Source organism: Quercus suber, unplaced genomic scaffold, assembly GCF_002906115.3.
Source record: "Quercus suber isolate HL8 unplaced genomic scaffold, Cork oak 2.0 scaffold_818, whole genome shotgun sequence".
Lineage (NCBI taxonomy): Eukaryota > Viridiplantae > Streptophyta > Magnoliopsida > Fagales > Fagaceae > Quercus > Quercus suber.
In genome coordinates this window covers 27,823-54,754 of record NW_027070248.1, presented here as the reverse complement: position 1 = coordinate 54,754, position 26,932 = coordinate 27,823, and the positions used below count along the sequence as shown (strand labels likewise).

The 26,932-nt window shown below is 35.1% G+C and overlaps 2 protein-coding genes across 3 annotated transcripts; both read left to right on the top strand.

Annotated features, from left to right (window-relative positions):
* The first annotated feature begins 5,233 nt into the window (after window positions 1–5,233).
* LOC112017881 (uncharacterized) lies at window positions 5,234–9,976 on the top strand. The gene is made up of 6 exons (XM_024050342.2): window positions 5,234–5,450; window positions 7,335–7,662; window positions 7,763–7,979; window positions 8,384–8,921; window positions 8,999–9,097; window positions 9,249–9,976. Exons 1-6 carry the CDS (start codon window positions 5,387–5,389, stop codon window positions 9,503–9,505), a joined length of 1,503 nt encoding a protein of 500 aa, XP_023906110.1. The 5' UTR covers window positions 5,234–5,386; the 3' UTR covers window positions 9,506–9,976.
* Window positions 9,977–18,933: 8,957 nt separating this feature from the next.
* On the top strand, window positions 18,934–23,108 carry LOC112017878 (protein FLX-like 2). Of its 2 annotated transcripts, none has more exons than XM_065767530.1 (4): window positions 18,934–19,160; window positions 21,488–22,072; window positions 22,721–22,866; window positions 22,957–23,108. In XM_065767530.1, exons 2-4 carry the CDS (start codon window positions 21,513–21,515, stop codon window positions 23,091–23,093), a joined length of 843 nt encoding a protein of 280 aa, XP_065623602.1. In that variant the 5' UTR covers window positions 18,934–19,160; window positions 21,488–21,512; the 3' UTR covers window positions 23,094–23,108. The 2 variants fall into 2 exon arrangements, with proteins under 2 accessions (XP_065623602.1, XP_065623601.1); XM_065767529.1 differs by having other exon boundaries at window positions 18,935–19,160; window positions 21,493–22,072.
* Window positions 23,109–26,932: the final 3,824 nt, after the last annotated feature.

Sequence of the window (26,932 nt, the reverse complement as noted above, 5' to 3'; positions counted from 1 at the left end):
TTCATCTTTTTACTCATAGCTCCCATGAGGAAACCCCTTTCATTTCTGATAACAACTCCTATTCCACAGCTACCCGACTCTTTAAACAACGCGCCATCGACATTTACCTTATACCAACCTTCACGTGGAGGAGTCCACCCGACTATTCTCGGTGGCGCTCTCTGTCTTGGAGCTTCAAACAGCTCCTTAAACTCCTCCACCAGAGTGTTTGCTTCAGAGACAATCTCCTTTGCTTGTTTGGTCTTGCCTTCAAATTTAGCCGCATTTCTATTCTTCCAAATACACCACGCTGTACACGCCAGGCGCTCCCACTCTATTTCCTTTTGGTCCTCCCAAATTTTCCATATTACGTCAATAAACTCGTGATGAGGATGGCTCACCCTGGGTAAAAACATCTTTGTTTCCTTCCATACAGCCCCTGCCAACCAACAGTCCCACAAAGCATGCCCCGAAGATTCGCTCAACCCACAGAGCACACACTCGTCATCCCTAGACACTTTTCGACGCCAAAGGCAATGGTTTGTAGGGAGTATGTTTTTACAGGCCCTCCACATGAACAGTTTGACTTTGCTTGGGCAATTTAAATCCCAAATGGCTTTCCAAAATTCCTTCTTTCTTCTCGGGTTTGATTCCTCACCTTCTGCCTCCCTTCCTCTGTCTTCGGCCAGCCACTTATATGCTACCTGATATGCGCTTTTCACCGAGAATTCGCCTTTTTTCGTCCAAGCCCAGATCATTGCATCCTCCGGAAAACTAGGACTAATTGGAATGCTCAAAATCGCCTCTGCTTCATAGGGTAAGAAAAGCCTCTTTACTGCACTAATGTCCCAGCCCCCTGATTCACGGTCCAGAAGGGTCTCCACTAATTCACCCCCAAAATTTTGGGGCCTAGGACTTGCAACCATGAAAGAATTTGGGATTGGGATCCACCTATCTGCCCATATCCTCGTTCTTCGCCCATTCCCAATATTCCATCTTAAACCTCTTCGGAGAACTTCTTTTGCCGCCATCAAGCTCCTCCAAGTATACGACGGATTCTTACCCAAATGAGCCTCCAAAAAATTTGATTCCGGGAAATACCTTGCTTTTAACACTCTATGGGCAAGTGACTGAGTGTTTTGAGTTAGCCGCCACCCCTGTTTTGCAAGCAGCGCAAGGTTAAAGGCTTTAAGATCCTTGAAGCCCATCCCCCCATCGGCTTTTGGTGTACACATCTTCTCCTAAGCTATCCATGCAAGTTTTCTCTCCTTTTCCCTTTGGCCCCACCAAAAGTTTCTAATTAAAGAGTTAAGCTCATTACACAACGAATCTGGAAGTTTGAAACAATTCATAGTGTACATAGGAGTAGTTTGGGCAACAGCCTTTATAAGGATTTCCCGGCCAGCCATAGACAGCAACTTTCCTCTCCATCCCGCAACTTTTTGGCCAACCTGATCCAGTATACGCTGGAAGGCTTTCTTTTTTCCCCTTCCCACCAAAGGTGGCAACCCTAGGTATCGCTCATGTTGGTGGATGATCTGGGCCCCAAACATGTCTCTCACTTCTTCTTTAACCTCCTCACACGTATTCTTGCTGAAAAAGAGAGAAGTCTTCTCCCTATTTAGCTTCTGTCCAGACTGCCTTTCGTAATCCTCAAGAATTTTCATAACTCTAACTCCTTCCTCCTTCGTAGCATTGCAAAAAACTATACAGTCGTCTGCAAAAAGCAAATGAGAGACCACTGGAGCTCGTTTACACACCGATATGCCTCTTAGAATCCCACCATTTTCAGCCAACCTAAGCATGGCCGAGAGGCCCTCAGCACACAACAGGAAGAGGTACGGAGAGATTGGGTCTCCCTGCCTCAACCCTCGAGTAGGAACAATCTTACCCTTTGGCTCCCCGTTCACAAGCACGGAGTATGAAACTGTATTCACGCACATCATCATCAAAGAGATCCACCTTTCTTGAAAACCCAATCTGCGCATAATCGCCTCCAAATAGGCCCATTCTACCCGATCGTATGCCTTGCTCATGTCCAACTTGATTGCCATCAGCCCCTTTTTTCCCTTCCTTTTCTGATTTATACAGTGCATGGTTTCGAAGGCCACCAAGACATTGTCTGTAATCTGTCTCCCTGGTACAAATGCACTTTGGGCCTCGCTAATAACTGCTGGGAGGACTTTCTTCAACCTGTTCGCCAACACTTTTGATACCATTTTATATATAACATTACACAAGCTAATTGGACGAAACTCCGTAATCTTTTGAGGGCAGTTAACTTTGGGGATCAGACATATATATGTATCATTTAATTCATTTGGCATAACACCAGTATTAAGAGTCTTGAGCACACAGTTCACTACCTGAGGACCCACAACATCCCAATATTTTTGGAAGAAAATAGGAGACATACCATCTGGGCCTGGAGACTTTGTCGGATGCATTTGCTTCAGGGCACGCCTTACCTCCTCTTCTCTAAATTCTTTTAGGAGAGCACCGTTCATATCATCTGTAACTCTCTTATCTATTGCTCCAAGACTAAGTCCGAACTCCTCAGGGTAACTTGTGCTGTATATTTCCCTGAAATAATCCAGAATTATACCTTCAACCTCTTCCTTATCCTCCCGCCACCTGCCCTCATTATCACATAAGCCCTCAATCCTATTTTTCCTGCGTCTATTGTTTGCCGTTTCATGAAAGAACTTCGTGTTTCTGTCCCCGCACTTAACCCACAATGCCCTAGATCTCTGGTTCCACATCATTTCTTCCCGAAGCATTAATTCGTTTATCTCCTTTTTTAATGCTTTAATTTCCTCTGCTGGTTCATGTAGTAAGTTCAGCATTTCCAAATGTTGAAGACGATTCTGCTTCAGCTTCAGTATCTTATTTACATTGCCAAAGACCCCCTTGTTCCAGGTTTGCAGGTTTTCTTTGCAACACTTTAGCCTATCTTGGACCTGCACATCCGGGTTACAGTTCAACGGATCCCATGCCTCTTCAATCACCTTTCTGCACCCCTCCTCCCTAGTCCACATTGCTTCAAACATGAAACGTTTTCTTCCTCCCTTTCTACTTGCCTTCCGTCTGAGAGACAAATTAAGCAAACAATGGTCGGACACCGCCATTGCTCTATGATACACTTTTGCCTCCCTAAACATATTCCGCCACCTCTCATTTGCCACCATCCTGTCTAATCTAACCATAGTACGTTGCTCCCCAATTCTTCCATTACACCACGTATAGCGTTGCCCCACAAAGCCCAAATCAACTAGACCACAATCAGCCAAGCATTCCCTAAATCCCTCCATTTGTCTTGCATCCCTATCTAACCACCCTAACTTCTCATCTGACTTAACAATTTCGTTAAAGTCCCCAAAAATAACCCACGGGAGATCACACTGCCTCTTAAGCGATTTAATTAAATTCCAAGAAATAAATCTCATACCTGCATCAGGGTGACCATAAAACCCCGTTGCCCGCCACGGTTGAGCTCCCTTTTCCTCACAAACCACCACGTTGATATGCGAATTGGAGCAACTTTTGAACCACACCTCAGCCCCTTCTTTCCACATCATCGCCAGCCCTCCACTCCTACCGTCACAAGGCACTGTGATTCCCTGGGTCAGGTTGAGCTTCCTTTGAAGGCCTTTTATTCTATTTAGCCTTGCCTTGGTCTCTGATAAGAACACCAAGACTGGGTCAGTTTCTTTCACCATATCGGTGAGCGAACGCACCGCCGAGGCTGACCCAAGGCCTCGGCAGTTCCATGCAAGGAGACTCATGAGGCTCGGCGGTGCTGCATAGCAGCCACCGCCACACCGCCAACCATCTCATTTTGTTTCTCAGCATCACAGCCTCCCTGCTTCTCCACTTTTCTTCGTTTTCTCACCAGAACATTCTGGTCTAACACGCCTAAAGGATTTATCATATTCCTTTTCTGCTTAACCGGGCTTACTTCCTTCCCTTTTCCTTTTGTCTGGCCCGCCTGGGCCCTTCTTTTCCAATGGCCACTAGATGGGCCTAAAGTCTCCGCAACCCAGCCCGTTTCCATCTCATAAGTCATGGCCATAGGGCCCTCCACATTACATGTCGTATCCGAGCCCACAGAATCCCCCACTACCTTTTCCTTTGGCCCGTATTCAAACTTAAAAGGTGGGACCTCTTTATTTCCTGTCTCTATCTCCTCGTGCCAACATCCTCCTTTTACGTTGGTAGCCTGGACTCTATCCTCGCATTCTATCCTCGCATTCTTTATTTCCTGTCTCTATCTCCTCGCATTCTTCAATTAATTGGAGGAGGAGGTGGCTAAATTAAATGTTGAAGAAATGAGGGGAATCAGATGAATGTTTGTTTTTTAAATAAGAGAGTTATAGATTAGATGTCATGGACCATTTAGCTAATGATATAATTTTTTTTTTTTTTAATTCAACATACGTATTACTTATATTTAGTGTGAACATTCATAATTTATTTTTAAAATTCGTACGTGTTTTTTTTATAGATAAATAATTTATGGAACAGGAATTCACCAACTTAGCTCAACTATAGAGTTATGGAAGATTTCGGAATTATTATTGGGAGGAAATTTAACAAGCATCATGATAATCTCAGTTCTATTCAGCCAAAAAATAAAAACTCAGTTCTCAAGCGACCCATTTGTACTTCAACCCCCCTGTCAGCAGACTGTGAGTGGCACCGCACAAACAAGTTTAATAAACGAGGAAAAATTATTGAATACGAGAGAATCATAAATGCATATATTTTTTTATTTAGAAATAATTATAAAATATTGCTAATCTCGCTAATTCGAATTATTTTTTTTAAGATTTTTAAGTATTTTGTGTATGAGAATGTGTCAATTCAGTTACAAAACCTTTAATATAAATACATTTTTTTATATAAATTATGAATTCTACTATAAATTTAATTTGTAAAATTTATTATTATATAAGAGTTTAATTAATAAAACTCACTGTTATTTGGAAAAAAAAAAAACATTTATAATTCTTAGGAATATTTGATAATTAGGGGGTGTTTGGTATAGTAGTTTGAAAATTGTTGTTTGTAGTTTTTTGAAATACGTGTGGTTGAAAAAGTGTGTTAAAATACATAAAATGCTGTTTAAAAACTAAAAAATGTTGTTTGAAAATACAAACCAAACGGACCCTTACCCTTTGGTTCCTATTTTTTTGTTTGTCTTTTGTGAAAGCTGACCGCATGTGCATGTTTATATAATGGAATCAATAAGTCAGATATATCAAGTTTTGACTAACTGCTTCCTCATAAATGCCCATGGCCATTCCCAATGGCCACCGTTGCTATGTTTTGAACCACTATAAACATTAAAAACCCCAAACTCATACCTGGGAAGTTGGAACTAAACCCAGAAGAGGAAAAGGTTCAAATGGCCACTGACTCTATTTTCTTTGGAAACCCAGTTCCTAGTTCACTTGCAACAAGAGGAAGAGGTAACTTTCTCCTACTCTACTTTTTTTCCTTTTTGATACATAATTTGGTTTAGGTTTTTAGCTGCTTTATTATGTGATTTGGTACAAACCCAGGTTATTAAGTAATAACTAGTTCAGTTTTGCTGATTGAAGTTTGTTTTTGTCATGAATGGCTGACATTTTAGTTGCTACTGGAAATTTTGGTCAACTCAGATTGGTTTTATGCACTTCTTGGTTCTGAAATCATGGCAGACATGATTATTTGAGCCTTTTTAACTTTATAACTCTAGGATGTGATTTCAATACTTGTTTATGATCTTTTAGGTGATAGCTAGCTTTGTTAATGATCATTGATGCAGTACTCTTACCTCGCCTACTACTGTGTGGGAATCACCTAAATGTGTTTAAGCATTTTTGTATGTAGTTTTATTTCTTTTTAAGAAACGAATTGAACCCAAGTAGGAAATTGATGCCAATGGGAAGGTGAAAGTATGGATGATGGATCTGCATTTAGGTGGAACTATTGTATAGAATGGATTATAAGAATTATTCAGGATTGAAAAGAACACTTCAAGCAAATGGTCTTTCCATTTGCCCACATAGTCTTGAGAATGCAACTGAAACAGAAAGGTACTGGCTTACAAGTTGTAAATTCAAGCTGAAGAAGTTTTCTAGGGGAAGAGTACCAAAATTCTAAAATGTCCATGTCAAAACATGATTCTTACAGTAGTTGCTTTCAAGTAGGAAGCAGTGATAAATGCAACTTAAATTGTACAAAAGTAAGGCCATTAGCCAAACAGAAAATAAGTATGTTATGTCGAATATGATCTCCATAAAAAACTGAAGTAAAATTTTTTCGATATAGGGACAACAGACATCTGTGTTGTTTACTGATTAGTGTTCACTTGATTACCGTCTGGCATTTTTTCCTACCATATTTGTCTCATCATGCTGCAACAAAATCAGGGGAGGGTGTCTTGAGGTTATGGTAAAATCTCATGATATCAACACATTTAATTCAGTGGCAAGTTGAGTCAGTATTTCTTTATGGTCCACTATATAAGTTAGAACTTAATCTTCTGTATAATAGAAGTGAAAACTACTTGGGGCAGCTTTGGAAGTTCCGCGGAAATATATTCTCTTAATGCAAAATCCCATCATTCAAGATGTAAGTGTCTCTACAGATGATAGTAAACACTGAAGCTATGTCAATATGCTTGGAAAAACATGATTAAATAGCTCCAAATGGGGCATAGAAAACCATAAAACTTTTTCTTTCACTTTATTTTTCTGGGTGAAAGGTTAGTTTGTATTTTACCTGCGTTAATAGTCTGTCCCACAAAGTTCTAACGAGAAGGCCTTTCACACTTTTGGTCTCAAAGCATTTGGCTATGAGATCTCTAGTGTTTAGTAGGTTTCTCCAACTAATGTTGCATAACACCTCATTGTTTTGTAGATTTCACTATATATAGAGTATGAAGCTCCTTCTGTTGGTGGTTTTCAATTGAAGAAGCAAACTGGAGAGCATGTACAATGAGAGCAAAACATAGAGGGAAAATTTGAGTAGATTGAAATCATATTTCTCCAAGTAACTTAATAAATTTACTGTAGCATCTACCCTTTACTGGTGCTTTCTGATTGTAATACCACCAATATGTATACTTCCTATGTTGTATTCTAGGAAAAATCCATTTCCATTATCAATCTAATTCCATAAAAATCTGAAATAACTCATTGAAAAGACATTTTGACATAATTTTCCCACAAGTCAACATGGCTTGCAAGTTATTTACTTTAAATATAAACCCATCAAAATGGTATCTGGTTAATCTTAGAGTTTTTGGTTGCGCACTAGTGATTGGTGTATGTTATCATCTTACTCTTCATCTACTTATGTCCCTTCAGTTGAGAAGCAATGGCTTCGGCATTTTTCAGTAAAGACAAAGCCTATGTATCTTAGGCTATCAAATGGCTATAGAGCAAGAGCAGCTTTGGGTGCTAATTTAAAAGCAGTTGAAATTCCCCGTCAGTGGTACAATCTGATTGCAGATCTTCCAGTGAAACCTCCTCCTTATTTGCATCCTAAGACTTTGGAACCAGTCAAACCTGAAGATTTATCTGCTTTGTTTCCTGATGAGCTGATTAAGCAGGAGGCAAGCACTGAGAATTTCATAGACATTCCAGATGAAGTTCTTGATGTTTACAGTCTATGGCGTCCAACACCTCTGATCAGGTTTGTTTTACTATTATATATTGGTTTTATTTTCTTGTCCTTGGAAATTTTCTTCGTCAGCCATGGCAAGAAGTATCTTATATTCTTCAATTGAATTTAGAGCCAAGAGGTTGGAAAAGCTTCTCGACACACCAGCCAGAATTTACTACAAGTACGAAGGTAACAGCCCTGCTGGATCACACAAGCCCAACACTGCAATCCCACAAGTCTGGTATAATGCTCAGCAAGGTATTAAGAATATTGTGACAGAAACTGGTGCTGGTCAATGGGGAAGTTCACTGGCCTTTGCATGTAGCTTATTTGGACTTGGATGTGAGGTAAGGAACACTTTTATTTAGAAAAGCCGACCCATTTCAATAAATTTTAAGAAGGGCTGAATTCAAATTGGGTTATTGATGTGATTAGCTTGCTCAACAGGTTAAACTGTCATGAACATATCATATAACTGTATAAATTGAGAGGTTGAATATGTCGGGTCTAAAATTGTATATTTTCCTCATCTGATGTGCAAAAGATATAGCTACTATTATGCTATTAAATAAGAGCCATCTGAGCCAATCTTTGTGATACCACTCACAATCCCCACTTACTTCTTGTAGTCCTGTGTAGTGCAGTCTGGTCCAAATTGGACCATTCAAACCTGTGGTTGGAAGTATCATTTGAATTTTTATTATTTTTCCTTGATATAGAGTACATAATAATTATTCCAATCTGCAAGTAGGTGTGGCAAGTCCGTGCTTCTTATGATCAAAAACCATATCGAAGACTAATGATGCAAACTTGGGGTGCAAAAGTACACCCATCTCCATCTAACATTACTGACGCTGGTAGGAAAATTCTTCAAATGGATCCATCAAGCCCAGGAAGTCTAGGAATAGCTATTTCAGAAGCTGTTGAGGTTGCAGCTACAAATGCTGATACCAAGTATTGTCTGGGGAGTGTTCTAAATCATGTTTTGCTCCACCAGACTGTGATTGGTGAGGAGTGTCTAAAACAAATGGAAGCTATAGGTGAAACCCCAGATTTGATCATAGGATGTACAGGTGGTGGGTCTAATTTTGCAGGGCTCAGTTTTCCATTTATCCGAGAGAAGCTCAATGGGAAAATCAACCCTATTATAAGAGCAGTTGAACCGACAGCGTGTCCTTCATTGACCAGAGGTGTGTATGCATATGACTATGGTGATACAGCAGGAATGACTCCATTGATGAAGATGCATACTCTTGGGCATGACTTCATTCCAGACCCAATTCATGCTGGTAATGTATTGGTGGTATTACAAACTCAGATTTGTTACATTTTCTTGTCCATCAACAATTTACTTTTCATTCTACAGGGGGATTGCGTTACCATGGCATGGCACCATTGATTTCACATGTCTATGAATTGGGTTATATGGAAGCAATTGCAATTCCACAGACAGAATGCTTTCGAGGTATTTCACAATCTGCTGGATTTAAACTAATAATGACCATCTTAGGCACTCTAGAAAATGGATCATACTTCTGGAAATTGGGTATATGCATGGAACAATTATTTGGGAAAAAGAGAAGACAGGCTATGATTGTTCCTTTCCTTTGCTGCAGGTGCTATACAATTCGCTAGGTCAGAAGGGTTGATACCAGCCCCGGAGCCAACTCATGCAATAGCTGCAACCATTAGGGAAGCTCTTCGTTGTAGAGAGACTGGAGAATCAAAGGTTATTCTCACAGCAATGTGTGGACATGGCCATTTTGACCTGCCATCGTATGAGAAGTATTTGCAAGGAAATATGGTTGACCTTTCATTTTCAGAGGAGAAGATACAAGCATCACTGGCCAATGTTCCTCAAGTGTTGGCCTGAGGTTATGCCAATGAGCACAATGCTGCATTCTATATACTTCAGCTTGCAAGGAATACATTTTGCGCTGTTCGATGTCAAATAATGATGACCGGTTTGGAATCTTGGAACTGGAGTTTTGGATGATGCAAGAAATAACATAAAAGTCAGCTGCTTGAACCGGAGCCAGAGTTGTAAATGTCAAGCAAGACAACTTTGGCAGAAAGTTGAGGAAAATGGAATGTTTATTCAGGAACAGATAGATTCATCAGAGAGATAGTTCTGTCTATGATTCTGGTTTTTCACAGTCTATGGTTATCTTTGGGTTTCTAAGATTTTTGTAAGCTTATTACATAAATTTTTATATGATCACAGCATTGTCCCCCTTCATGTGGTCCAAAAGAAAAGAAGAGTTAAGTACTCATATGTTTTGGTTCTTATTTGTAAAAACATCAATCTTGAATTTAATTTGTGAACGACCTTAAATTTTGAAAATCTTAAAATGTGAAAGTTAATGTCTTACAACTAAAAGACAAACGGAAACTTTGTCCCAAGCAAGTAGTTTGAAGTTTGATACTAAAAATCAATTATAAACTTTCAAATTCTCGTGTGTAATAATGCTATAACTAATGCTTTAAAAACTACTTTTATATTAGTAAAGAACATCACCTCAAAAGTAATATTGGGAAGTCCCTTCTTAGCCTTATTATACCCATTCCATACTAGCAGTGAATAACATGTCTTAGGACAAGAAGTAAAATTCAAGTTTTTACTTGCCCTTCAAGGGAAAGATCACTTTACTAAAACAATATTCAATTTCAAAACACATTGATACAATAAAAAGAGAGAATAGCAAGGAAGGAAAAGCAAATAAATACAAGAATTACAATATCAAGTAATCGAAAACTTGAATATACAATAAAAAGTTGAAGAATTTAAATTTAAAATTGAAAATGAAGTTTGTTCGAACCTCCTAAATGCCTTTTGGAACTGTAGAACACGATATTGAATCAACCTATGAAAAAGACTTCAACGAGAAAGATTTACCAACCAAAGCAAGACCCATTCAAATGAATCAGGAATTGATGAAATATTGCAAGAAAGAAATTCAAGAGTTATTAGACAAAAGAAAAATTAGAAAAATGAAATCCCCTTGGATTTGTTTTTCCTTTTATGTTTAAAAAAATTATTTAATTAGAAAGGGAAATACTTAGACTATTAATTAATTACAAATCACTAAACAAAGCATTTTAATGGAATGATACCCATTCAGCAAAAAAAAAAGGGAATGATTCCCAATTCTAATATAAAATAAATAAATAAAAAGAGCTTTTAAGCCGATTAGGTAATGCATCAGTATTCTCAAATTTTGACATAATTAGTGGTTCTTCTTGGCAAATACAAATTTCTGAAGAAAAAAAAAAGACATAAAATTGCTTTCATAGTACCAGGTCAAGTTGTCATCCTTTCTTTACAATTGACCCAAAATATGATCAATAATCAAATCTCACATCAATTGTCCATAATTTTCCATCCAAATGGCATTTCATAATTTTCATTCCAAATGATCCAGAGAAAACCCAAAAATTTATAAATTCATCCTAGTAGTTTCTTGAATGGCAAACAAATTTTGGCCCAATACAAGAAATTTTACCATAACCTTTAAAAAACGGCCTCCAAAAAATTTGAAGAAATTCACCAACCCACAATATTGTAATAGATGGGTGCATTGTCACATGCTGATTTAATATTTATAAAATTTTAAATATTAAAATTTAAACTTTTGAAGATATTCACCAACCCTGAAAATACTGGCAACTAGACCACAACTTAAACCCAGCACTTGGATTTATCAAGAGTGGAAGATAAGAGAGAAAATATTTTAGTTTGTTAATATCTTATCTTCAACTAGACCACAATATTTTTCTAGTTAACTAGAAAATATTGTAACAGATGAGCCTAAAGTACTTCTTGAAAGTCTGTTTTATAGCCAATTTTTGGGGGCATATGCATGTCCGAATGTGGTCTCGTAGCCACATATTACTTGCATGCAAGTAGAGTTTCTGGACACTTGGAGTGTTTTTTTTTTTTTTTTTTTTTTTTGTTCAGATGACACTTGGAGTGTTGATTAAAGTAGAGTTTCTGGACACTTGGAGTGTTTTTTTTTTTTTTTTTTTTTTTGATCAGATGACACTTGGAGTGTTGATTTGATGAGAATGACATTTCTTGTACACTTAGAGAGTTGTCCTGAACTTTTCTTGAACGCTTGGAGGATTGCTATCATGAAAGCGAAAAACTTCTTGCACATAGCATGTTACACACACTACTATTTCCAGTTTATAAAAACCACCACAAGAAATTTGAGTTCAGGTGACTTTTTTTTCTTTTTTTCTTTTTTTTGGTGACATTTTCAAAACTACCGCTAAAAGAGGTATATTGCAGCGTTTTTTCCTAGCGCCACTAAAGAGGGGGTATATAACAACTTTTTTTAAAAACGTCGCAATAGCCCAAAATAATAACAGCATTTTTTTAAAACGCCGCAACTGTTATATTTTCAGCAGCGTGCTCCTAGACTATAGCAACATTTTTATAACTTGCCGAAATAGGTATTAGACAAAACATTATAGCGACGTTTTTAAAACATCGCTATATACTGAAATAGTGACAATACCTTTAGTAATGCATCTAAACTACTGCAATAGGTCAAATTTTCCCCAAATATTTTTTTATCCTTCTTACACAAAATTTTGTTTCCCCAAATTTTCATTCAGCTCTCTCTCTCAAAGCCCAACCACCCATTGCCTTCCTCACTTGATCACTCCCTTTCTCTCTCACTCCCTCACGAAACCCTCTCTCTCTCTCTCTCTCTCTCTCTCTCTCCAACTACCTCCACTGTCGAACTAAGCCCAACCACCACCGCCCTCTCCTTCCACCTTCACCACCCTCTTCTCCCTTTGCTGCCTTCGTCGCCCTCTTGGACACATGGACTTCTTTTGGATACTTCTTTTGAAATATGACATCTCTTGGACAGTTGGACTTCTTTTGAACACTTGGACTTCTTTTGGACACTTGGAAACTTGTATTTGATATTTGAAAACTTATTTTGGGGATTTTAAATTTTTAATGCTATTTTGAATGTAAGTAAGAAAAAAGGGTAGGATAGTAAGTGGCTTCAACCTCATCAAGTGCATTAAGATAGTTAAAGGATAACAATCTTATTATTGGGCAAGGCCACTTAGGCCATTGCCTAGGGCATCCAATAAAAAAAGGCCCTAAAATGTTTATATTAATATTAGTTTTTTAATATATATATATTAGGTGAGTAGAAATCAAACTCAATTGAAATCCTAAACTGTTTCACCAAAAAAAAAAAAGTAAAATACTCTTTTGGTCCCTAAATTTAACCAAAAAATTGTTTTTTTGTCCCTTAACTTCAACCAAAAAAAAAAATCATCCCAAAACTACCAAAAAGTTTACCTTCATACTTAAACTATTGAAAATGATTTACATTCTGTCATTAAATCTTAAAAAAAGATTCTTTTTTTCTTCCGTAAACTCTTTACAAAGTTTAAGGATGGCAAATAACTTTTAAAGTTTAAGGATGATAAAAAAAAAATTATAAAGTTTTGGGACCAAAATAGTACATTACTAAAAATAAATATAAATATAAAAAAATATATTTGATGATAAATTTTCCATAATGACTTGAGATTTCAATTTTTATAAATCAGCCTCTCACATAGTAGAATTTTAACATTAGCCATTCATTCTCTTACATGGGTGCACCCAAATAATCTCTCTCTCTCTCTCTCTCTCTCTCAACACCAAAATTAAATTTAGAAAATTAGATTTCAATTAATCTTTACCATGTATCACTTTTCTCAAGGTAAATTAAAACACTTTTTTTTTTTATTAAAAAAAAAATGTCTCTCTTTTTTTTGTTAAATTTTATATATAAACCATGTTATATGATTCTCTATCTAAAATTAATCTTGGTTTGGTTACTATTAATCTATCAAGTTATTTATCAAATTCGTCTTTGTGGCAAGTTGAGATTGTTAGGTTATTATGTTGTTAAATGAAGTTATAGTTGTGGTTTTGATAAATTAGAATATAATATTCAATGCTTTGAAATTTATTTTATTCTTGTCAAATTATAGTGTTATATTGTAGATAATCTTTTTCTTTTTTTTGTAAGTATTCTTTTAATTAAAGGTCTTTACAAAAAATATTGATCTAGACATGAAAAACTTAAAGGAAAAAATAAAGGAAAAAAGAAAAGAGAAGAACAAAAAAATTTATTGAAATCTTACATTGGATCTCTTGATAAATCTATTATTATGAATATAAAAATATGAGATAAATTTATATGGAACCTAACAAATCAACGAGAATTTATCATAAAAAGAGTGATAATGTAATAAGACTAGTTGGTAACTTGTGCAATGTACTGACAATTTCAATATAATATAATTTTTTTGCTTTATTTTTTATTTAAATATGAAATTTGATAATTGTGTTAGTTATGCATAGACAGTTATAATGATTGTAATTGTATATAGAACTATATATTTTAGTATTAAGTATTTACTATGATTGTGTTTGTATATAAGATTATATATAGTATTATAATCTTAAGAAAATATAATTTATTAAGATTCTAATGATGGGTTTAAAAATAAAATTTTAATTCAATTAAAAATATATATTAATATAATGACATGTAAAATTTTGAGATATCAAAAATTTATGTGACACAACATTATGATGTAAACTAAAAGTTAAATATGTTCGATTTTATATATAGATCATATATAATACAATGGAAATATGATAAGGAAAATAATCATAATGATGTTCAAACTTGCAATATAACAACTCTTGATTATATAAAAAGATTAATTTTTTTCTCCAGATGAATGTATTATAGAATTTTACTAACAATACTTGTTATATTGTTTTTGCCAAAAAAAAAATTCAAAACTAAAATGGATAAAATTTCAATTAAAAATGATTATGTAATGAGAAGATTAAGTAAAGTATTTGTATATCAACTAAAAAGTAGATGTTAGTAAAGGCTAAATATAAAAACCTAATTAGTAATTTTGCAGACAAAAAAGCCCAAATATATATATATATATATATATTAAAAATCTCAAAATTAACGATATACTATTATTGACCAATATCAAAACATTTCATTCTATTGTTAAAATCAAAATGATCTCATGTATAATATTGACAACTTTAACCTAAAAGCCGAAATTGGATTTTTGTTTTGAGTCTTGAAGGTCGGGTTGGAGATGTGCTGTGTCTTGATGAAGTTTAGGGTGATTTGAGATGAGTTTCTCCCTGTCCTAGACTTGGCTAGTGGCGTTTGGGATTACTAGATGGCGGTGACTGGTGGATAGGGAACTAGTGAAGGTAAAAACATATAAGGTGTGGTTAATTCACCACTTAGCCATATATGAATTTAAATAAATATATATATACTTTTTATAAAATGTTTTTTTTTTTTTTTTTGAGAAACTGATAAAATGAATTGAAATTATTTGTACATCCCACAAACATAAAATATATATATACTTTTTATAAAATGTTTTTTTTTTTTTTTTGAGAAACTGATAAAATGAATTGAAATTATTTGTACATCCCACAAACATAATGCTGATAAATATATATATATTAGTTCCATCACTCTAATCTAAATATATAAAAATTAATTTTAACTTTAAATATACGTTTTAAGATTTCTTAACTATAATATCAAAATTCAATCACCATTAATAATGTGATGACTAGATTTATAGAAGAAGCTCAATTAGGGAAAAAAAAAAATACAAGCTACAATTCCACTAAAGTTCAAAAGGGGGTTGAACACGACGCCGTTTGTGATCTCACCCGGGTCACATAGTGCCAATTTTCACAGTTTGTAGAATCAAAGAGGCAATTGCTCCTCTTGCTCCTGCTCTTTCTCTTTCGCTGCGTTAAGAAAGAAGAAAACAAACAAAATCCCCAAACCCCAAAGCTCTCTCTCTCCTAAGTCATCATCGTCCAATCGATTTCCGGTTCCTCAGGTAAGCTGAAAAACGACGTCGTCATCTTCTCTGAAACATACCCTAATACTTTTGACTTCAACTTTTATTTATTCTCATCATCATTATCAACTATCAATTACCGTAGATTTTTATTATGTTTTTATTTTTATTTTTTTTCTTATTCTTATCAATGTCATAACATACAGAGTTTAACAATCTTATCTTTTGTTGTTTGATGTTTCGAGTGCCCACATGTTGTTTGTCAAAAGTTCTGTCCTTTTATCTAAATAACTCGACAAACCCTTCATATGAAAAACAAGAAAAAATAAAGTAAAAATCTATTAAATTTTTTTTCATCTTTTTTCTTTTTTAAATGGGGTTGTTTGAAAAAGATGTACCTAGAAAAGAATGAGGTTTTAAAAAGCTTTACTTTCAAAAATAAGTGCGGTTTGATAATGTGTTACCAACTGGGTATAAGTGAATTTATTAAAGCATGTAGCAACACATGCGTAAATTTGGGGTTTTAGTCGAGGAAAGTAAGATTGGGCGAGATTGGAACTTTGGGAACTCTTGGAAATGTGCATTGAATACAGGAGAAATTTCGAAATGCCTATCCGAACTTTAGAAAGAAGTTTGGCAAGTTGTACTTAATGATGCAAGACAGAAGCTTGAATGGGCTTTGATACCAATTTTTGATGTAGGATTTTTAGGAATTCAGCACTAGATTAGGTTTCTTGATGCAGATTTTGAAGGGTTCTTGAGTTAGGTTTGATGTTTAAGGGTTTATTGGATCTTTAATTTGTTTGATAGCTGTTTCTGCATTCACTAGCTATTTGAGGATTATGAAAAAACTTTGCCTGATCTTAAAATAAATTTGATGTCTCTTGTGGATTGTTATTCTTTATATTAAATTTGTGATTTGATAGACCATTGTAATTTGCATGATTGACTGTTTTGTCCCCATTTGTATACATCCTGTGTACTTGGGGTGACGCTTTTGATTTCAATAAAATTTATTAATTATAAAAAAAATTAAAGACAAAACTCTAGGCAATCACACCCAGGTTATCCTAAGAAACTACTCTTAAGGTGGGAGAAGGCAATCACACCCAGGTTATCTAAACAGTTACTCTTAGGTGGGGGAAGGCAATCATGCCCTCAAAGCTTAAAATAAGCCGTTGGAGTTTTATTAAAATCTCACTTTTTTATTTTGTTGAACACATAAAGACACTTTTATAGGCTATTGTCAATACCTAGAAAAAGACTAGGACTCCTAATAACCATTTCCTAGAAATACCAGTACTCCTAATAATAGTGAAAAGCAATCGAGAACTTTTGAACCAAATAGAAAAAAGGACTCAAAACATAATTTAAAAAAAAAAAAAAACTCATGTACCTCTTGAACAGCACATTACAATATGTTACACTTCAGCTTTAAATTTTACACAATAAGGACAAGTAGTTCCATTCTGTCTTGTGGTGCATTTGGAAAGAAGTTAATGCCAGGTTCTTTGAGGGTGAAGAACTTAGCGTGACCAAGCTGAAATATATATTCCTGAAGTCCTTGTATGAGTGGAAGTTGCTGCCTAGTGCCTACGTCATTTTTTATTGAGGGTTCCTAGATTTTTTGGCCTCCTTGAGTTTTTCATAGTTGTTTTCTTTTTCAGATTTATTTATTTTTCCTGTCTTTTGTGTTTCCTGTTATATACAGCTAGTGTACTGGGATCACACTTTTTTTCAGATTTTGATAAAATTATTTACTTATAAAAAAGTTGCTTTTATGATAATTCGATAGTTACAACGGGGGTGGGGGATTTGAACCCTAGATGTCCTGGACATACCATAGGTGTCAACTAGTTGTGCTACAAGGCTATTGGCCAAGAACAAAAGGTGCTTAGAAGTAGTATTATCAAAAGACAAGTTATTTTGATGATTTGGGTTGAATACGTGTTTTTGATCCCATATGGTCTGGACATGTTTGCAGATAAACAAATTTTCTTTCATCTTTCTTAGTTTGTCTCGTTGAGCTCCAATCTTGACTCCACTGCAGTTAATATAACGTTTCCCTTGATTAGATTTTCCCCGCCATCTTATTTCATCTAGACATCCAGACTTCCATATTTTAGTTTCTTCAGATTTTATATTTTGTAGTTATTGCAGTGAAATTCTTTATACTTACTGCTTACTTGAGTAATGCATTTCTTGGTTTTTAAATGTCTTGATTTTGAAATAAATTATCAAAATTGCATTGCTATTCTGTTTCTACTGACTTCACTTGGCATAAAATCATCTTTCAAGTAAATACTTTTCTATGTTACATTATGATAACCCTGTTATACTGTAGTCTTATTAATTATACTTCTTAGTGCAGATTAAAATTAACCACTCAAAATGGGAAGCAAAGGTCGAATACCACCTCCTCATCTAAGGCGTCCTCTTCCAGGCCCTGCAATGGCACATCCAGAGCCATATGGTCATGGCATACATCCTCCACCAGGTGGCTTTCCTCCTTTTGATATGATACCTCCCCCCGAAGTTATGGAACAGAAGTTAGCAGCACAGCACATGGAGATGCAGAGACTTATCATAGAGAACCAAAGGCTTGCTGCCACCCATGTGGCCTTGAGACAAGAACTTGCTGCTGCACAGCATGAGCTGCAGATAATGCATTGTCATGTTCCATAGATGTCTCTTGTGATAGGATCTGATTTCTTCGTGTATTGTTGAAGGGAGTAGAATTTTGGGACATGGTGCGTCTGGTAAAGTGGACATGTGGTACCTCCAAACAATGTACCTTAGGAGATGAATGTGAGGCATTCTTTTGCACCAATTTTTGGAAAAAGTTAGTGATTGTATCTGATTTTCACTATATTTGATAGCATTAATCTTTCAAATCTATGCATTTTGCTTACCCGTTTTACTTAGGATGTGTTTGTTTAAAGGTGAAATAGGGTGGATTAAAAACAAAGAAAATAGAAATAAAAACTTTTTGGAGTGTGTTTGGTTAGGTGGGGAGGAAGAAAAATAAATGGTAGAGCTAGGTGTTTTCTCTCCAAACTCACCAAAAAGTTTTCTCTCCAAATTAGAGAGAAAACTGAAAGAAGAAAATGAGACTACTTAATGAAGAAAATTGTCCATGTGCAACCAATTCCTTTTCTTCTTTTTTTTTTCTTTTTTTTTTTTTTTTCGGTGCTGTCTTGGGACTTTGCCTCCCTTTTTTTTCTTTTTTCTTTTCCTATCCTGCGCTGAGCTTTGCCTTCTTCTTCTGCTTCCTCTTTTTTTTTTTTTTTTTTTANTAAATATACGTTTTAAGATTTCTTAACTATAATATCAAAATTCAATCACCATTAATAATGTGATGACTAGATTTATAGAAGAAGCTCAATTAGGGAAAAAAAAAAATACAAGCTACAATTCCACTAAAGTTCAAAAGGGGGTTGAACACGACGCCGTTTGTGATCTCACCCGGGTCACATAGTGCCAATTTTCACAGTTTGTAGAATCAAAGAGGCAATTGCTCCTCTTGCTCCTGCTCTTTCTCTTTCGCTGCGTTAAGAAAGAAGAAAACAAACAAAATCCCCAAACCCCAAAGCTCTCTCTCTCCTAAGTCATCATCGTCCAATCGATTTCCGGTTCCTCAGGTAAGCTGAAAAACGACGTCGTCATCTTCTCTGAAACATACCCTAATACTTTTGACTTCAACTTTTATTTATTCTCATCATCATTATCAACTATCAATTACCGTAGATTTTTATTATGTTTTTATTTTTATTTTTTTTCTTATTCTTATCAATGTCATAACATACAGAGTTTAACAATCTTATCTTTTGTTGTTTGATGTTTCGAGTGCCCACATGTTGTTTGTCAAAAGTTCTGTCCTTTTATCTAAATAACTCGACAAACCCTTCATATGAAAAACAAGAAAAAATAAAGTAAAAATCTATTAAATTTTTTTTCATCTTTTTTCTTTTTTAAATGGGGTTGTTTGAAAAAGATGTACCTAGAAAAGAATGAGGTTTTAAAAAGCTTTACTTTCAAAAATAAGTGCGGTTTGATAATGTGTTACCAACTGGGTATAAGTGAATTTATTAAAGCATGTAGCAACACATGCGTAAATTTGGGGTTTTAGTCGAGGAAAGTAAGATTGGGCGAGATTGGAACTTTGGGAACTCTTGGAAATGTGCATTGAATACAGGAGAAATTTCGAAATGCCTATCCGAACTTTAGAAAGAAGTTTGGCAAGTTGTACTTAATGATGCAAGACAGAAGCTTGAATGGGCTTTGATACCAATTTTTGATGTAGGATTTTTAGGAATTCAGCACTAGATTAGGTTTCTTGATGCAGATTTTGAAGGGTTCTTGAGTTAGGTTTGATGTTTAAGGGTTTATTGGATCTTTAATTTGTTTGATAGCTGTTTCTGCATTCACTAGCTATTTGAGGATTATGAAAAAACTTTGCCTGATCTTAAAATAAATTTGATGTCTCTTGTGGATTGTTATTCTTTATATTAAATTTGTGATTTGATAGACCATTGTAATTTGCATGATTGACTGTTTTGTCCCCATTTGTATACATCCTGTGTACTTGGGGTGACGCTTTTGATTTCAATAAAATTTATTAATTATAAAAAAAATTAAAGACAAAACTCTAGGCAATCACACCCAGGTTATCCTAAGAAACTACTCTTAAGGTGGGAGAAGGCAATCACACCCAGGTTATCTAAACAGTTACTCTTAGGTGGGGGAAGGCAATCATGCCCTCAAAGCTTAAAATAAGCCGTTGGAGTTTTATTAAAATCTCACTTTTTTATTTTGTTGAACACATAAAGACACTTTTATAGGCTATTGTCAATACCTAGAAAAAGACTAGGACTCCTAATAACCATTTCCTAGAAATACCAGTACTCCTAATAATAGTGAAAAGCAATCGAGAACTTTTGAACCAAATAGAAAAAAGGACTCAAAACATAATTTAAAAAAAAAAAAAAACTCATGTACCTCTTGAACAGCACATTACAATATGTTACACTTCAGCTTTAAATTTTACACAATAAGGACAAGTAGTTCCATTCTGTCTTGTGGTGCATTTGGAAAGAAGTTAATGCCAGGTTCTTTGAGGGTGAAGAACTTAGCGTGACCAAGCTGAAATATATATTCCTGAAGTCCTTGTATGAGTGGAAGTTGCTGCCTAGTGCCTACGTCATTTTTTATTGAGGGTTCCTAGATTTTTTGGCCTCCTTGAGTTTTTCATAGTTGTTTTCTTTTTCAGATTTATTTATTTTTCCTGTCTTTTGTGTTTCCTGTTATATACAGCTAGTGTACTGGGATCACACTTTTTTTCAGATTTTGATAAAATTATTTACTTATAAAAAAGTTGCTTTTATGATAATTCGATAGTTACAACGGGGGTGGGGGATTTGAACCCTAGATGTCCTGGACATACCATAGGTGTCAACTAGTTGTGCTACAAGGCTATTGGCCAAGAACAAAAGGTGCTTAGAAGTAGTATTATCAAAAGACAAGTTATTTTGATGATTTGGGTTGAATACGTGTTTTTGATCCCATATGGTCTGGACATGTTTGCAGATAAACAAATTTTCTTTCATCTTTCTTAGTTTGTCTCGTTGAGCTCCAATCTTGACTCCACTGCAGTTAATATAACGTTTCCCTTGATTAGATTTTCCCCGCCATCTTATTTCATCTAGACATCCAGACTTCCATATTTTAGTTTCTTCAGATTTTATATTTTGTAGTTATTGCAGTGAAATTCTTTATACTTACTGCTTACTTGAGTAATGCATTTCTTGGTTTTTAAATGTCTTGATTTTGAAATAAATTATCAAAATTGCATTGCTATTCTGTTTCTACTGACTTCACTTGGCATAAAATCATCTTTCAAGTAAATACTTTTCTATGTTACATTATGATAACCCTGTTATACTGTAGTCTTATTAATTATACTTCTTAGTGCAGATTAAAATTAACCACTCAAAATGGGAAGCAAAGGTCGAATACCACCTCCTCATCTAAGGCGTCCTCTTCCAGGCCCTGCAATGGCACATCCAGAGCCATATGGTCATGGCATACATCCTCCACCAGGTGGCTTTCCTCCTTTTGATATGATACCTCCCCCCGAAGTTATGGAACAGAAGTTAGCAGCACAGCACATGGAGATGCAGAGACTTATCATAGAGAACCAAAGGCTTGCTGCCACCCATGTGGCCTTGAGACAAGAACTTGCTGCTGCACAGCATGAGCTGCAGATAATGCATGCTCAAATAGGAGCTGTAAAGGATGAGAGAGAACAACAAATGAGGAGCCATATGGACAAGATTGCCAAGATGGAAGCTGAACTGCAATCAGCAGAGCCTGTTAAGTTAGAGTTACAGCAGGCACGAGCAGAGGCCCAGGGCTTGGTTGTAGCAAGGCAGGAACTTCTTGCCAGACATCAGCAATTGTCTCAAGATCTTCAGAGGGCTCACTCAGATATTCAGCAGATTCCTGCTCTTGTTTCAGAACTCGAGAGCCTCAGACGGGAATATCAGCACTGTAGGTATGTAATGCTCTTCTTTATGGCTGTCTCATAGAAACTTCAAGATCGTCTTCAATCGATGGCCTGAAGGCTATTATCCAATTTTTTCAACTTCGTTCCTACTAAATTGGGTAACTGGAAGGGGAGATCTGGATATGGTCCTACCCTTTAATGTTTCTGCCTAAAGTAGCCACTTTGAAGAACTGAACCTCTGCACTGGTGCTTGACTACCCAAGACTTTTACCACTACACCAAACAATAGGAAGATGAATAATTTTAGTGTATGGGCATCTCAGTTCAACTTTTCAGGTTTTGAAAAGTTTCCCTTTTTAAGCAGTTTTGAAATCAGGTTATACGTGTGTCTATTACTTGAAGTTGTCAAACTGATAATTAAATTAATTTAAATAATATGTTAATTGGAGGTGTAGGAAGTTCCCTGCAGAAGTGCTATAGCAAGTTATTATTTCTTGGACCTTTTCTCTTTTTTTAATAAAGAAAGTATATGATTGGACATTATAATTCTTGGACCCACATTGCTCTATAAGATTTCAAGAGCTGAACTACCTCTGTTGGAGACTTGGAGTTGTTGTCCACCATGATGCATATGTCTTCTCTTTTGATGTTCGGTTCTAGATGAAAAAGAAAAATCATAATTTTCTACTCATGCAGGGCAACTTATGACTATGAGAAAAAATTGTACAATGACCACCTTGAGTCGCTTCAGCTGATGGAGCAAAACTACATTACCATGTCCAAGGAACTGGAGAAGCTTCGAGCAGAGTTATCGAATAGTGCTAACACTGATAGAAGAACTGGTATTTCTACTATTTTCATCTAAAGGTTCTGGCTGTCTTAAGTTTCGTATTTTTGATGACTCATATGTATCAATTATAATATAAATGTAGGTGGTCCATATGGTGGCACACCTGGTAAAAATGAGAATGAGGCTTCTGGGAATCCTGTTGGACAAAATACTTATGAAGACGGCTATAATATTCCCCAGGTGTGTCATTCTCCACATGCCATATTATTTTTATTATAATATCATGGTTCTATTTTAGTACTATGTATTATAGTTTCCTACATTTAATTTGAAGGAAAGGGAGAACTGTTTTTCAAATTTAACGTACTAAAATGCATGCTTAAAATTTTATCTGCCTCAGAGAGATACTGTCATGAATTTACAAATGGACTTAAACCAGATTGTACCACCTTGACATGAATGCAAGAAGTTGGACATTCAGAAGTTTTGGAAACAAAAATCTGGTCATAGATAGTTAACTACAAGAAAAACCTTCTTCTCTATATAAATATATGACATGCAATCTTTTTTTATTTTTCCTGATTAGTATATATATGACATGCATCTTTGCAAGCAAATATATAAGATAGTATGTACTGTATGAAGTAATTTCTGTCTTCTAGTAGCACTTAACAGGTAAAGAAAGGGAAAATAAGCTCATAAACTTTTTAAGTGTTCTGATTGTTGTCAAACCTTCTTGTTTTTTTTTTTTTTTTTTTTTTGGGGATTTCCTCCGCGTTGCCTCCTTCTTCTTCTTCTTCCTTTGTCTAACTAAACATGGTTTTTCTTTTTTTTGGGACATGATTTTTTTTTTAATGAATTGGGTGATTTTTATTTTATTTTTTTGGTTGTTTGTCATTTATTTGTTTTAATTGACCATCATTTTTTAACAATAGTATATGGATAAATTTATATAAACTTACTTTTTTAATTTCTCCACTTTTTTACTCTCAACCAAACAAAAAGAAGAAAAATTAAAATTTTTTTATATCTTTCCATTTTTTTATCATTTTATTATTTTCTATCCTCTCAGTTTTTTTACCCATTTAGATAGACTTCCAATTCTCGTGGTGTGCTTCTTACTGTTGCCTTATACCTGGAGCAGTATCATGAGCAGTCCAAGTCCAACCCCCATTCCCCAAAGGAGACCGAGTCAACACTCTCATTGGCTAGCTAGTTGCCTGTAGCTGTAGGGACAGAGGCATTATACTCGTGGAAGCTCTCATTGGTACAGAAGGAGGACAGCCCATGACCATGTCCACTCATGATCATGCCCAGCGTTGTTCTCTCTCTGTCTCTGTCTCTGACTCTCTCTCCAACAACAGATTAAGGAATACATGGTTGTTCCTATAGTGGCGTATCTAGTGCACCACTAGAATGTTGCCAGTTGCCACCAGCATGTAATCTAGATGCCCTTCTTGTACTATAAAAGAAGGGGAAGCTGGTCGTACTAGGTAGAGAAGAAGAATAGAGAAAATGTACACTGAAAAAGGTAGCATAAAGTTCACTTTGTATCTTTTCTTAGTATTCATCAAATACGGTCTTTCTCGGAGTAGTAACATTCAATCCTTGCTCCACTCTGGTTTTTCCTCCATTTTTTGGGGTTTTCCAAGTACATCCGGTGGTTCAAAGGGTATTTTTGGTCTTTTTGAGGTTTTGGGTTCTTTTGGTTATTTTAGAGGTACTAGGGGTATTAATTATGATAGTTTTTTAGGTTTTAGAGGGGGCATTTTGGTGGTTTTAAGAGTATTTTGGGCATTTAGAGTGTATTTTAGTTATTTGGTAGTTCCAATGGTATTTTGGTCTTTTAAGAGGTTTTGGGGATATTGTAAAGTTTTTTGGTATTTTAGGAGGTGTTTAATACCACAACTTAAACAACAGTTTTCAGTTTTTAAATAACATTACACGTATTTTCATACACTTTTTCACCCACATGTCTTTCCAAAAAATACAAATAACATTGCTAAAATAACATTACCAAACGGGCCCTTAATCATTCTCATGAGTAAGTGATATATGATTACCATGATTCAATAAGGTAATCACATTACAATGATTTATAGTCACGTGAATGTTTTGGTGATCTTACATTACTGTAATGTTTTGTACAAATAAATGAACCAAATGTTGTAATGTTGACGTTACGATAATATAGTTGTAATGTGAAGAAAAAAATTATTTTGATTATATAACCAAAACTTTTATTTCTTCTTAATTTAAAATTTCCACGGAAAAATACCGAAATAGCATAATATGCAATTTCTAATAACTGAATTTTGAATGGACTCTTTCTTATTTACAAGCCTTATCATATGCGCTTCGCGCATGTGATGAGGGTTTTTTTTTTTAGGTTTAGCCTCATAATTTTACATTCATAACCAAATTTTCTACAAATGTCATAAAATTATCCATTCACAATATATGTAGTTGAGAAAGTAGAATATAAATTTCGTTCAAAGGCTTACAATTTTGGCAGGAAAATGTTTGACCACTGAGAAGAATTCTTAGAGAGTGCAGAAGAAAATAGTTTCCGTTAGAAATAGAATGAAAAAATGAAAAAGAAACTAAAGGAATATTGTGGATTTGCAGTTTGAGGGACCACAACATTAGAAAGGGAAAGAGAGGAACAAATGAAGATGATTATATATATATATATATATATTATTCAGGAAGTTGCAATTGGTTTAGTGGGTTTTTATTTATTTTTTTTTTTTTTGATGTGATATGAGGTATGGTTTTTAAAAAAAATAGAAAACGTGGGGTGGTTTTTTTTTTTTTTTTTTTTGGAGGAACAAAACAAAGGAGGATCACATGTGTAATCATTACCTTATGCTTCTAAGTACAATTTGGGTAAGCCCAAGGGTACCACCAGCACCCAACAAGGAATACCACTACTCACACTCACATTTTATACCATCTAGATAGCTTGGATCAAATGCCAAAACAACCTACGACCCAAAGTTGCATGAGCTGGGACTCGAACCTTTAAGTAAATGAAGTTTTTGAGGGTTTCCTTCTATTGAGCCACACTCGCTAGTGGTGGGTGGTTTTTATTTAGAAGGTGGGATAGATTTTTTTTTTTTTGGTTGGGGGGGGGGGGGTAGAATTAGGATTGGATATTTTTTTAATAGAAAACTTACAGTTTTTTTTTTTTTTTTTTTTTTTAAGGAGAAGATGGGGGTGGTTTTGGCTATGTAGGAGGTAATGGGAATTTTATTTTTATTTTTTTTTTAGAAACAGTGCGAAGTTTTTTTTTTTTTTTTTTTTTTGTGATAATCATTGTGGAGAGTTTTCACCCATAGGTTTTTCGTTTTTCATGTTTTTAATTTTAGTCCATTTACTGTTTTAACCTCTTTTTTTTATATGTTTTTGGAATAATGATAAATTAATTAAATTAAGAGTATTTTTAACAATACAAAATGCAATAACTAACTTTATGAATATAAATATACAAAGAGATAACCACATCAGTTTATAATGTGAAAATAATAATGTAACAATACAAAATGCAATAACTAACTTTATGAATATAAATATACATAAAGATAACCACATCAGTTTATAATGTGCAAATAATAATGAAGTAAAACTTGTAGTACCACCCATAACTCATGATTTTTTTTTTTTAATTAAAAGAAAGAAATATATTATTAATACAAAAAATTACAGTATCTAATACGGATCAATCATCATCGGCGACGGTAGAATTGAACTAGACGCAAACAAAAAGTAAAACACGTACAATACAGGCAGGGCAGCGTCAACCACACCGCCATGACCTCCACCTTCTTCCTCCCATAGACGTAATGATTTAGTGAGTCTGGCCTATACGCCCCAGAAATCCGAAGAAGCTACGGCAAAGCAGAACAACGATAAGGCAGATAGCAACGAAAGCAAGGCAGAAACCCTGCAAAAGCTTTCCACTCTTGGCCTGTGTTGGACCGACATAGCACAAAAGGCTCCCGTAAACGCAATTATTATGGAGATTAGGAACGCGTTGTATGCCGTTGGCTGATCTTTGAAGACCACGGTTGGAACCCACCTTCCGTCTTCGCTGTCGTTCTCGTGTGGAAGATGCA

Bases quoted from the DNA above. Each gene is read 5' to 3' on its own strand.
- LOC112017881 (XM_024050342.2), top strand. From the start codon at position 5,387: ATGGCCACTGACTCTATTTTCTTTGGAAACCCAGTTCCTAGTTCACTT. The intron at 7,663-7,762 runs GTTTGTTTTACT...AATTGAATTTAG, and splicing joins CGTCCAACACCTCTGATCAG to AGCCAAGAGGTTGGAAAAGC. The intron at 9,098-9,248 runs GTATTTCACAAT...CCTTTGCTGCAG, and splicing joins ACAGACAGAATGCTTTCGAG to GTGCTATACAATTCGCTAGG.
- LOC112017878 (XM_065767530.1), top strand. From the start codon at position 21,513: ATGGGAAGCAAAGGTCGAATACCACCTCCTCATCTAAGGCGTCCTCTT. The intron at 22,073-22,720 runs GTATGTAATGCT...CTACTCATGCAG, and splicing joins CGGGAATATCAGCACTGTAG to GGCAACTTATGACTATGAGA. The intron at 22,867-22,956 runs GTATTTCTACTA...ATATAAATGTAG, and splicing joins TAACACTGATAGAAGAACTG to GTGGTCCATATGGTGGCACA.